The sequence below is a fragment of the Gouania willdenowi genome, chromosome 6, assembly GCF_900634775.1.
Source record: "Gouania willdenowi chromosome 6, fGouWil2.1, whole genome shotgun sequence".
Classification (NCBI taxonomy): domain Eukaryota; kingdom Metazoa; phylum Chordata; class Actinopteri; order Blenniiformes; family Gobiesocidae; genus Gouania; species Gouania willdenowi.
In genome coordinates, this window is record NC_041049.1 from 374,045 (window position 1) to 387,719 (window position 13,675).

The 13,675-nt window shown below is 39.2% G+C and overlaps 1 protein-coding gene across 3 annotated transcripts in view; it reads left to right on the forward strand.

Annotated features, from left to right (window-relative positions):
- The window catches only part of arhgef39 (Rho guanine nucleotide exchange factor (GEF) 39), a 9,315-nt gene extending 759 nt beyond the window's left edge, over window positions 1-8,556 (forward strand). The window contains exons 2-11 of one of the 3 annotated variants that reach the window (XR_003674342.1): window positions 73-192; window positions 3,016-3,110; window positions 3,416-3,536; window positions 3,636-3,754; window positions 6,520-6,590; window positions 6,675-6,803; window positions 7,720-7,949; window positions 8,016-8,135; window positions 8,205-8,252; window positions 8,371-8,405. Coding sequence is in view for 1 of the 3 variants with exons in the window: in XM_028450976.1 (XP_028306777.1) it covers window positions 79-192; window positions 3,016-3,110; window positions 3,416-3,536; window positions 3,636-3,754; window positions 6,520-6,590; window positions 6,675-6,803; window positions 7,720-7,949; window positions 8,016-8,104; window positions 8,205-8,252; window positions 8,371-8,398 (1,044 nt within the window). In the remaining 2 variants the exon portion in view is untranslated. Of the gene's footprint in view, window positions 1-72; window positions 193-3,015; window positions 3,111-3,415; window positions 3,537-3,635; window positions 3,755-6,519; window positions 6,591-6,674; window positions 6,804-7,719; window positions 8,136-8,204; window positions 8,253-8,370 lie in introns of those variants that run through there. The other 2 variants (XM_028450976.1, XR_003674343.1) reach the window with 2 other exon arrangements.
- The last annotated feature ends 5,119 nt before the right edge of the window (window positions 8,557-13,675 follow it).

Below are 13,675 nucleotides of genomic sequence, written 5' to 3' on the forward strand. Positions count from 1 at the left end.
GTGTTACTGTGTGTGTGTGTGTAACTGTGTGTGTTACTGTGTGTGTGTGTGTGTGTGTAACTGTGTGTGCAGAGCACCATGAGCTGTGTGGAGGATCAGAGAACACGCTGGGAGAGGAACCGCAGCATCAGCATCAGAGAGTTGCTGACGTCAGAGCGACACTACTGTGCTCAGCTACAGCTGATCGTTACTGTGAGAGAACACACACACACACACACACACACATAGTTACACAAGCACACACGTTTCATTTCATCAGTCAGTAGGGGTGGGAACCTCTGGGTACCTCACGATACGATACAAAGCTCATGATAATGATTATCTCACGATATGACAATACTGTGATTATCAATATATTGGTCAGAAATCAATCTACGATAATCTATGACATAACAAGAAAAAGAGATTAAGTGAAAAAATACAGTTTTTATTTTCTATCTCTGAAAGACAATAAATATAAAACGTGTCCTATGAACAGTGAAACATTTCTGTAAATAAGTGTCAACATACCAATGTAAACGTGGAAGTAATAGTGATTTATGTAAACAATAAATATGGTCTTTATTACCAAAAAACTTTAAAAAAAAATTGATACTTAGTGTTAACATATCGATAATCAATCGTGCGAAAAAATATTGTGATATATTGCCGTATCGCGATATCGTCACACTCCTAACAGTCAGTCACTCAGCAGAACAAGCCATGAAGGCTACAGCGGTTCCAACATTGTGATAAAAAATAGGTCATGGAGCATGAAAAATAGTCAAATAAAATAACATTCTTGGCAGAAGTTATTGATTCGCCGATATATCACAATATTTTACTGCACGATTATTGTATCGATCAAAAAAAATGTCAAAGTCCTGTTTTTTTAATGAAAAACCATGTAATGTCGCTAACATAGGGGTGGGCGATACGGGGAAAAATTATCACAATTTTTTTTTTTTTAAATCACGATCATGATTTTATCACATTTTTTTTAAAAATCATTTAGACTATTTTAAAGTCATTTACCAATAAAATAAACGAATTCACCTTCTTAAAATAATTGCCCTAAATGTTAAAAAAAGAATAAAAGATCATTTAAAACAAGATCATTTTCAAATATTTTTTTAAATTATATGTAAGTAATTTATCAAACTGGTTCTAAGTATAATTAACATCAAACAAAAGGTCTGACATTTTTAACTAAAGTAGTGTAGCATTAGCATTAGCATCACATGCTACATAACAAGGCATCATATCAGTCTAGTGATTTCTATTAGTTATTGAGGTAACACACTCATATTAATAAAATCATACTTTAAACAGTGTTTGAACGCCTCATTTCACACAGTTTATACAATCATATCCTTTACAAGATAAAACGTTACTGCTTTGGTTACATTAGGCCTGGGTGATATGGACCAATATTCATATCTATATATTTTTACTCTAAATGACAATAGGTGATATAAACCATTTATTTTTAATCAATAGTTTTACAATAAAAACAATAATGGGTGAAAACGCTGACTAGTAAATGGTGAATGTGGCAGAAAACAACTTGTGGATGTTCTGTGTATGAACCATAGACATATGACGTAGACCACGAGGGTTAAAATGTGATCTACAGGTGGTTCTACAATCTGTGATTTAGGAGATCCTCGTCATGTTTTAATCCTTAACGATTTAATATCGTCAGATCACACATCCTTACGCTAACATTAGCATAGCTCGTAAACTCCCAGTCACTAGGTGTCAGTGAACGCACCATCAGACATTGTTAAACTACCTCTCACTCCTCTATGACGTTTAGCTTTATTTTATATGGTGTCCATCCCAGCCTGTGATTGGTTGATCTGGTTAGATCAGCAGGTCTGATCCTGGTCAGTAGATGATGGAGACCACTGAGAGTTCCAGGGGCCACAGTGGGGGACAGTCAGTGCTGTGGTATCTGTTATTGTGTCCTTGGGCAAGGCACTTCACCCACATTGTCTAGTATGAATCTATGGCAGCCTTGCTTCCATCAGTCTGCCCCAGGGCCGCTGTGGCTACAATATTAGCTTACCACCACTAAGTGTGGAGTGAAAGACATATGTCCTTAGTTCTGTTTAGCACTTCGAGTGTCTATGATAAAACCCTATATTACATCTAATTTATTATTATTATTATTATTATTATAAAACACACTTGATAGATGGATGTGTGCAACAGAAAACGTACACAAGACGCCACCTAATGGCCAGGTTTATAATTACCACATAATATGTGATGCATTGTATAATAACTATGGATGTATTAACTCATTACAAAATTAATCTGTTTGTTTCTCTACATAAATAAATACACATGTATAATAGAATCTTTTTTTAATGGGTTTTCTCTGTGTAAATATTCCCAAAAGTATTTCCCACAGGATTTGAATGCATCCATCCAGTCCTAGGCCTCTGTTCCACTGATATGATCTGATATGATTATTGATAGGTGATCAATGAATAATATGCATGTGTCACAGAACAGGAGAGATTTATTCACAAATGAAGTGTTAACATTGATGAAAAGAAGAAACAGAAATGTGATGAAATCCTAGAAGTTGACAGGACTGGAGGAGGCGGGGCCATTACACTCACTTCCTCCTCCAGCTAAGTGCTGATTGGCCGATGGAGGAGGAAGGATGTGTTTCTACTTCCTGCTGATAGAAACCTTATCGGGCAACCATGGCTCAGGTGGTAGAGGGTCGTCTTCTGATCGAGAGGTTGGGGGTTCGATCCCAGTACCTGACTATGTGTCGAAGTGTCCTTGGGCAAGACACTGAACCCTAAGTTGCTCCCAGTGGTCGACTAGTGCCTTGCATGTCAGTCCTGTCCCACTGGTGATTGAGCTGATATGTAAAGAGCTTTGAGACTGTTTCAGTGGTGATAAAGCTCTATATAAATCATGTCCATTTAGTCCATTTGTCTCTGTGATGAGTTCAAAGCTCTTCTGGATGGATGATGAACTAATGGACCTTCTGCTCTGCTCCATGCTCCTCAGTACTTCGTGGAGATCTTGAAGGCCAAAGGAACTCTGAAACAGGACGTCAGAGAGAACATCTTCAGCTCACTGCCCCACATTCTCTCAGTGAACCAGTGAGTGTTCATCAAGCTCCTCCAATCAGAGCCCAGAGAAAGGAACATAGCTCAGCCATTGGTCAGGACTGGTCCCTTCACTCCATCAATAACAAACAAACTTCATTTCTATTGGTCGGAAGAAGAAAGCTCAGGTTTAATGACTTCACACACACTGTGTGTTTGTGTGTGTGTGAGAGAGACATGTTAGCATTAAGGTATTAGCTCAGAGCTAACAGACGTGTTAGCATAAAGTGTTAGCTCAGTGCTACAGACGTGTTAGCATTAAGCTATCAGATGATTGTCTCTGTGTTGTTGATGTCCAGGTCTCTACTGCTTCACATGGAGAACAGTTCCTTCTCCAGAGGTTTCCAGCTGTTCTCATCACATCTCCACCTTTATGTCACGTATGTGGACAACATCTACAGTGCCTACAGAGTCCTCGCTGTAAGAGTGTTTGTTCATCATGCTAGCTCATGGTTAGCTTTAGAACAGCCTGCAGTGCACACACTGAAGGTCCTCACCTCCACCCTCTCCTCTCTGTAGCTCCAGCTGAAGAACAACAAGGCCTTCAGACACTTCAAGAAGCTCCAGGAGAGCAGAGCAGAGTTCAAAGGTCACATGCTGGAGGACCTGCTTCCTCTCCCCGTGCAGAGGATGGAGCAGTAAGTGACCTCTACCACACCATGGACCAATAAACAGTCTGTAGTTCATAATGATCAGTGCAGTGGTTGATCACAGCCCACAGGGGGCGCTGGAGCTCTGAGACAATTTACATCATTTCAATGTGTAAATGAATAATGCTGACATGACAAAACAGAACAAGTCCTAATATATTATGTTAGTCTTGCTTCTCATGTATTAATGACCAATGAGAATGGAGATGATCAGACATGTGACCTGCTTTATTCTCTCATTAGCTTAGCCGTGCTAATGCGCAGACAGGCAGCTAACGGCTAATGGCTAACGGCCTCAATAAAGCTCATTAGAGGCTGCATTCAACACAACAAAAGTGTGTGTGCGCGTGTGTGTGTGTGTGCGTGTGTCTTTCCAAAGGAGATCAATGCACTTCAAGGTCACCTCACACAAAGGTTTCACTTCATCAACACAAACTGCTTTACATTCAGAGCCCAGAGAGTGTTTGATCAATAATTCACATCATCACATTATAAATCAGACATAAACGCACAAAAATACACAACACGACTACAAATACACAAAAAAACAACATATCCAAAATGATAACCAAAGTACAGAAAGATTTATCCAAAATAACAAAAAATGCACAAAATAAACATAATTTAGATAAAATAAACAAAACAGAAACACAACCTCTGATCATGTGACCCTGAGCACATGTGTGTGTGTGTGTGTGTGTGTGCTGTCAGTGTGTGTTGCATTGTGTAGTGAACATAGTAATGTCTGCAGTGAGGCTCACACTGATCTGTAAATGTAGCTAACGTAGCACAGCTGCTCTATAATCCCAGGCTGTGTCCTAATAGTCCCTCCTATCTCCTTTCCTATTCACTTTTCCTTAACCCTGGAAGCGGCCATGATAAGGAGCGTTCCAATTCTTTAAAAGCTAAGGAAAGGAGGATCAATACTTCCTTTATAGCCTCCTTCAGCCTAGGAAACACTGATACATCCTTTATCAAAGGAGACCACATAATGATGACCCACAATTCATGGCAGCAACAACATTTAAAGGGACACACACACCTGAGTGTTCACGGAAACTCAGAATGACTGAAAAGGGATCAGATCATGTAAGTTACCTATGCAATAACTTTAAATAATTTAAAACCCATATATTATGATATGTAGGCAGTGACGTGCCGTCAGGGTAGGAAAGGTAGGCAGTGCCTACCCAAGGGTGAATTGATATTTTGATTATTTGTTTTAATTATAATACAATTATTTATTTTTCCATTTCCAATATCCTACAGTACCTGTAAGTTTGAAAGTGTCAACATTTTGTACGTTTCATTGCCAAAATTACTAAACAGCGCTATTTCCTAGAACGGCTGCAATCTCACTCCGCTGTAAGGCAGGAGGAGGCCACGCCCCCTCCCAAAGGCACGTTGCTCTTCTGCCTCTGTTCTCATTGCCTGGTTTTACGTGTTTGCACATGCTCAGTCAGTTCCCCAAGATGAAAACCATTTACGCCCAAAGGCAGCTCTCTACGCTGCCTTTGGATGTAACCGTGCTATGCTAAATGCTATACGTACGTTCACAGTGCATTAGTGAATTGATCCAGCGTGGCTGCTGCTACGTTCTCTAGCTAGTGGGCGGGATAACACTACAGTCAGGATGACAGCGCTAGAGACGATAGAGAAACTTTGTTTTGAGGAAAAACAACATCTTTTAAAAGATGGAGACCAACACCTGAGCTACCAGACCTTCAGCAAAGCTAAGGTCAGAACATTGTTGGTTCTTTCTACAGTGAATGGAACAAAAGGAAGGATTGACTTTGTGGATGCTCCTCACTGAGGATGTTCTGAGTTGTTGTTGTTGTCATTTTCTCCATGTTTCTGTGTTTCCAACACAAACAACAGATGTGCTGTCGTGTCATGAGATATATGTTGTTGGAGAGTATGGAGGCTATAGTAAATAATGTTTATGTTTCTTTAATGGTGTTTATGATGTTGATTTTGTTAGATGATAAATACTTGTTCATGTGGATCTTGTTGGATTTTTTCTTTATTATGAATTTTATATTTTGATAAGTGCATTGAGATGATTTTGTTGTAAATTGCTTTATACAAATAAAGTTGAATTGAATTGAATTAACACTTGCCAGCAGAAACATATGAAATTGGTGGTCTCCATTTGCAACGTGCCTACCCAACCCTAGTGGTCACGGTACGTCACTGTATGTAAGCCGTATTATCAGATTATACCTGACATAAAACAGAGCATGGAACTATTTAATAAAATTCTACTTATTTTGTTTTAATGTTGATTAGTGAGTAGAAGGTGAGTGTGATCAACCATTCTCAATGTGACATTCTTTTAGTTTACCTTTAGTTCCTCGTAGCCTGGCAACCTCTTTTCCTTTGATTTACATTCAAACCTTGTGATAATTGACATTACATCAGTGGAAAGTGTTAGAAATGAGCTTTTAGTCTATTTTAGGAAATGTGGACGTTACTAACCCTATTATTATTATTATTATTATAATGTCACCTAGTGGAAGTGCATCTGATTGTCTAAACAACGTGATGTCCTTTCCCTAACTCCTTTAGGAAGTTTCCTTTCTTTAACCCTGTGACCTTATCCACAGGGTTCAGGAAAAGTGGATAATAAAGGAGATAGGAGGAATATTAAGACATAGAGACAGTGAAGGGTTGTGATTGGTGACCTCAGTGATCATGTGACCCAGTGTATGTGACTGTGCGCTGACCTGTGATCATGTGACCCTGTTTTACAGGTATGAGCGCCTCCTGCAGGCAGTGAGTGCTAACACCAGTCCCCTCAGCCCAGAGTTTGAGCAGCTCACAGGTCAGTGGATGTAGAGGAAGGACAGCACATGTGAGTGAGGGATGGAGACAAGTGTTACAGCTGAACTGGTGTGTGTGTGTGTAGAGGCTGTGTCTGCAGTGGGCGTGGTCTCTCTCAGGGCTCTGAAAAACCGCAGACACCATGAGAACCACATGCAGCTCTGCAGAGTTCAGAAGCTCCTGAAGAACAGAAGGAGCAGAGTGGTGAGAGCAGGTAGACCATCATCATCATCCTCTGAGGGGGACACCCCCTCCCTAATGTACAGACCACAACGCCTCCTGCTGGTGTGGTGGGACATGTTTTAAGTGTGCACGGTGGTCACACTACTCATATTAATCCGTCCCATGATGCATTGGGAGCTGAATGTAAAATGGTCCGGTGTCACGGTCTGAGTTTACCTCCGTACTGAGATTTTCTTACAATCTCAGTACATGACTGCTACGTTCTGAGATGTACCCATACTGGATTAGCCATGTACAGATATTACTGTACTCATTTTAAAAAATGCTTAAAACATCACATCAGTCGACTATTGATAAAAAATTAACCAATGATTGTCATGATCAGATTTATATGAATATGAAAACAGCTTATCATTGTAAAAACTGCATAGAATAAATTATAAAACATATATTTTTTATACAAACAAATTGCTTTAAAATTGAATGTATTTCCTGGTCGTGCACATGCTCATGATCTATCTCAGTACGAGGTAAAGTCAGACCATGACATCAGCTTCAAGATAAAAATCATTCGTTTTTTTAACTCTTTTGTAAATAGGGCTCTTGTTTTGAAGGTAACAGGAAGTGTAGTCAGTAGACAAATGGAGAGTCTCTGAAAATGTGTGAATGAAATATGTCTACGTGAGTTTTATGGATCAAATGAGCACATGTTGATATTCTACTTGGTCACTTTCTCACTTCAACTGTTTTCAGAACTTTCAAAATAAAGGTAGAGAATCAACAGAGATATTTAACCTCAGTGTGAACAAGGTTTTTAATGCTGAAGGTTCCAGATGCATCTTGGGAAACTTAGAAGTATACTTCAGTGGGAACGCTCATCATCCTAATCATACTATAGTATATAGTAGACAGTATATACTCATTGTGTGTGTGTGTGTGTGTCCCAGGTCGGTGGTTCCTAAAGGAGGGTTCTCTCCTGGTGGTTCCTATAAAGGGATCAGAGACAAAGCTGAGGATGTTCTTCTTGTTTTCTGACGTTCTGCTGCAGACCAAACGCTGCAGTCGTTTCCATCTCACACAGGCTGATAAGTTCTCAGCAGAACACGTGTTCCCCCTGCTCCACTGCCAGGTGGACAAGGTGCTGGGACACACCCGGAGCCAGGGGGGGCTGCTGAGTGTGAGTGAGCCTCTGTCTGGTTTCCTTTAGCGTTAGCGTAGCATAGCTAACACTGTTCTCTCCTAGCTAACGTTTCCCAAAGCAAAGCTGCTGCTGATGTCCAACGACCAGGAGAGTCTGAATGACTGGTACCAGAGTCTAACCTCAGCCACCAGGTAGCCCCTCCCTCTGGTAACCTCTATACTGGTAACTCCTCCCAGCTGCTCTCTCTGGTGCTGGTCAGTCGGTTTCTGATTATCTGTGTGTGTGTTTCAGGAAGCTGCAGTCTCAACCCACACTGATCATTCACAAAGAGGAACAGAGGTAAACTCTGATGACTTGTTACATTTACACACACGTGTAACAATAAAATGTGTTGTTATCACACGTGTGTGTGTTAAAAACAGGAATATTCATATGTACCATGTTCCTGTCTCTACAGGCCAGTGATGAACACAGAGCAGCAGTAGCGCCCCCTAGAGGGTCTAAAACTCAGTGTGAACTAAAGAACTTCAACGCTGACATCACTACATGAGAAAGTGGAAAGAAGTTGGTCTTTGGTTTTAGTCCCACTTTGGTTCTTAATGGATGTTTGTGGATCATTCAGGCTTTTATCATCATGTGTTTGAATGGATGAATAAAAGCAGTGAGTGTTTTAAAGACTAATTTACATCTGTTGGCCTGTAGGTGGCGCAACACTGAATGAAGTCATTGTCAGTGTTGTCATATATTTATATATTTGACTAGAAGACTAACTTCCAATGGAACGCTTTTTTTTTCTCTAACATTAAAAATGGTTCTTTGTAGAAAATCCTGCTGATGTTTGTTCTGTTTCATGTGGGAGGAGCATCAGAGACAACTCAGCCAATCAGAAAATGCTCATCATCTGAAGCTTGTTCTTGAACGTTATCTTACGATGAAGTCCAGTGGCTTTGTCAGAACGTGTACTCATTCAGGTCAACCATTAGTTCTACGTCATGATGAGGTTCTTGCAGTGGGCGTGTACTGTAGCTGTTCCCACTCAACGTTCTTGAAGCCAAAATACAGCACTTAGAGGAGCTGCCATCTTGCAATTTTGGAGCCATTTGTGCAGTAGGGTCCAGTGGGAGGAGCCCTGGTAACATGCCCCGCCCATTTAGCATACTGCCCTGATCACCTACACAGCCCAGCTACACCAAGAACATAATTATCTTTCCCACTGGAAATTCTACCAACGTCTTGTTCAGATCATAGAGGTTAGAACAAAACCACCATTTATTTACACTCTTTAATGGTGTCTCAGCTTTCCTTCACCACGTAACCACTATTCACAAAGAGAGCTACGCAAGATCAATCATAGTCATATATGAAGTGAAATCCCATTTTTTAACCTCAAATAACTGATTTAAAACAAAGTTCACAGAGAAATGATGACTAGAACACAATGTAGGTGATAATAACTAATGATCACAGCAGAGTTTAGCTTTGGAAAAATATGATGTGACCAGTATTTTAACTTTACAGTTTGACCCACATCCATCTGTTATCATTGAGGAGGCGGGGCTTATGACCTATAGACCCTTTGATTGATTGTAATCATTGTGGTCACGTTTACATGGGAGCTTTAATTCCTCTTTAAAGTGGAATGAAAGTTAATTCCTCTTTAACCTGACCATGTAAACACAATTCCTAATGCTAATTTAATTCTGAATTAAGTTAATTCCAAATGAAGTGGCTGGTTTTTTCCGTATTTTATTCCAAATTAGATAACTTGGTTAAAGCCACTTTAAGTTTATTTGTATTGTTTTGCCCATGTGCCAATTGCGGCAATGACGGACTTTAGTGAGACTTTTTAATAAGAGCTTTAAAAGACATGAATATAATGAAAAGAGTGAATGGACGGAAGCATAAACATGTAGACTTTCACACAGACACACACGGACTTATTAAACACACACAGACTTATTAAACACACACTGACTTATTAAACACACACTGACTTATTTAACACACACTGACTTATTAAACACACACTGACTTATTAAACACACACAGACTTATTAAACACACTCACTTATTAAACACACACTGACTTATTTAACACACACTGACTTATTAAACACACACTGACTTATTTAACACACACTGACTTATTAAACACACACTGACTTATTAAACACACACTGACTTATTAAACACACACAGACTTATTAAACACACACTGACTTATTAAACACACACTGACTTATTAAACACACACTGACTTATTAAACACACACTGACTTATTAAACACACACTGACTTATTAAACACACACTGACTTATTAAACACACACTGACTTATTAAACACACACTGACTTATTAAACACACACACACTTATTAAACACACACTGACTTATTAAACACACACTGACTTATTAAACACACACTGACTTATTAAACACACACACACTTATTAAACACACACTGACTTATTAAACACACACTGACTTATTAAACACACACTGACTTATTTAACACACACAGACTTATTTAACACACACAGACTTATTTAACACACACTGACTTAATAAACACACACAGACTTATTTAACACACACTGACTTATTTAACACACACTGACTTATTTAACACACACTGACTTATTAAACACACACTGACTTAATAAACACACACTGACTTAATAAACACACACTGACTTATTTAACACACACTGACTTATTTAACACACACTGACTTATTAAACACACACTGACTTATTTAACACACACTGACTTATTTAACACACACTGACTTATTTAACACACACTGACTTATTAAACACACACTGACTTATTTAACACACACTGACTTATTTAACACACACTGACTTATTTAACACACACTGACTTATTAAACACACACTGACTTATTTAACACACACTGACTTATTAAACACACACTGACTTATTTAACACACACTGACTTATTTAACACACACTGACTTATTTAACACACACTGACTTATTTAACACACACTGACTTATTAAACACACACTGACTTATTAAACACACACTGACTTATTTAACACACACTGACTTATTTAACACACACTGACTTATTAAACACACACTGACTTATTTAACACACACTGACTTATTAAACACACTGACTTATTTAACACACACTGACTTATTAAACACACACTGACTTATTAAACACACACTGACTTATTAAACACACACAGACTTATTAAACACACACTGACTTATTAAACACACACTGACTTATTAAACACACACTGACTTATTAAACACACACTGACTTATTAAACACACACAGACTTATTAAACACACACACTGACTTATTAAACACACACTGACTTATTAAACACACACTGACTTATTAAACACACACTGACTTATTAAACACACACAGACTTATTAAACACACACTGACTTATTAAACACACACTGACTTATTAAACACACACAGACTTATTAAACACACACAGACTTATTAAACACACACAGACTTATTAAACACACATGGAACCCTGTGTTATTGTTGAGCTGCTGATTCAAAACTACATCAAAATAAAGGTGAAAACAGTTCTAAGGTGGTTTTCTGTGTTACAGCCGACAATGTTTTTAGTGATAGACGTGATACATCACGTTCTCCTCTGTCCAATCAGAGCCTTCCCAACCCCCAGACCTAAAGAGGAATTAAATAAAGCCAAATAAACCACAGGAATTACTATTTCCATGTAAACACGAATTCAGAGTGACTTAATTCTAATAAATAATTTGGAATTAAAAACATCATGTAACCGTGGCCAATGTCTTTGTTTTTCTTGAGCAGGAGTATCCATTGAAATCCTATAAAACTAACGTTATTCCTCCTATTCTGGCACCAAACACACAAAACGTTACTAACCAGCGGCGTTTCTTGTTTTTGCCTCCGTGGAGCATTCAGGGTCTCTACTGCTGCCAGAGCCGTTTACAGAGAGTTGCGACAACAGAAGTTTGAAGTGCTTGACCGTCACATGATTCATGTAGACTCAATTTGTTCCCGGAAGTTCTATTTCATAATATTTTGTGAGATGTCTCACTATGGGATACACACTCCCTATAGCACTCAGAAGCACTTTTCTCAATCCGCCAAGCCCTGATTGGCTGGAAAGAACTTTCCATCTGCCGGGGACACTCCCACCCTCTATAAGAGAGAGGACGGACGTACAGTTCCTCATTCAAACACCTCTTCTCTCTCTCATGCACATCTCGCATTCTTATAAGCTCTCCTTCCAATGTTGCCGCTCTGGCGTGCACGTTAACCTCCAGCGGCCTCTCGCTCCGGTACGACCCCGGTGACAGTCCCGCTGCTAGCTCTGTGTCACACAGCCAGAGCTCACAGACCCCACCACATCTGCTGCTGCCCCAGATAACGGCTCTCGACGTCTTCCTGGTCCGGCGCTCGTGGGTCTCTCTCTTGAGCCTTCACCACCGTGTAAGGCCCAGTTCTAGCTCTGTACCACGGTACCCAAGCTCCCACAATCCAGCTACCGTTCAAAAAGAGTCAACACTGTCCTCAACGTCTCGGATGTCTGGTACACGTTGTCCTGCATCCCTGCTAGCACCTGTGTTAGCTGCCACGTGGTAGCATAAACGCTAATCCACCTGTTCTTCTTGCTTGTCTCAAGCGGCGATGGGAACCGACGCAGACTTCGTCGTAGGCCGGGCCCCCCTTCCTTCTCCTCACGGCGCTTCTGCCTCAGCGAGAAGAGAGGACACGACCCTTATGGCCTCAGCTGGGGCTCCCAGCGGCCTGCTGCTGCCACTGTGGGGCTGTGCAGGTGCACCTCACCATTGTAACGGGGGCCACGAGAGTTGCGTCAACTCCGTTCACTCCAATGGTTAGTTTTTTTTTACAGCAATGGAGCCTCAATAGTTCCAGGAAGTGATGAGTTTACTATTGTAGCCAATGGAGCTAGAGCTGATTAGACAGTTTGTGATGCACTTTTAAACAGTAAGACGTTACTATTATTATCAGCGTATCTAAAGCCATTAACATGTGCGTTAAGTTAGTGGACTATCCTCCACTAAACTAGTACATTTTTTTATTTTTCATTTTTATTATTATTATTATTTATTTCATTATGACATACACTGCTGTTGTTTTCATGTTCAAAGGAAAAATTAAAAAAATTCTAAATTCTTCTTTGAAAATGAAAGGATCATTATCAGATACAGCGTTTACTTCACGTAGTTTTATCGACACACATAGGATACATATCTTCTTTTTTTTAATCAAACAATAAGTTTCTCAATTGTGTTATTTATGGAAAAAGTGCAAATAAAGTGTTTGAATATGATCACTTCACAGATTTTATTGTTATAATCTTGATTTATTATTTATAGATCTCTCCTGCTAACTAATGCTAACCATTGTTTTCTCCTCTCACAGCACAGCAAACTGTATGACAAGTTATTAATGTTTCTGAATTTGTTAAACATTTATTTAATGAATTTATCTTGATACATAAGTGCACAGTAAAAAATATAAAGTCTATTTTTATCTATGTATGAACATAATAAATGTTTTCAATGTGCCCTGTCTGGAAAATTCAAAGCAATACATCCTGTATACAATACATATTAACACATTTTAACCTTAACTATGTCAAAAAAAAAAAAAAAAAAAAAAGCAGGTAAGCTGTTAACACTAATTATTAATACGAATTTACGTTTGGAAAAACTATTTATGGAACTACATAAACATATATTGT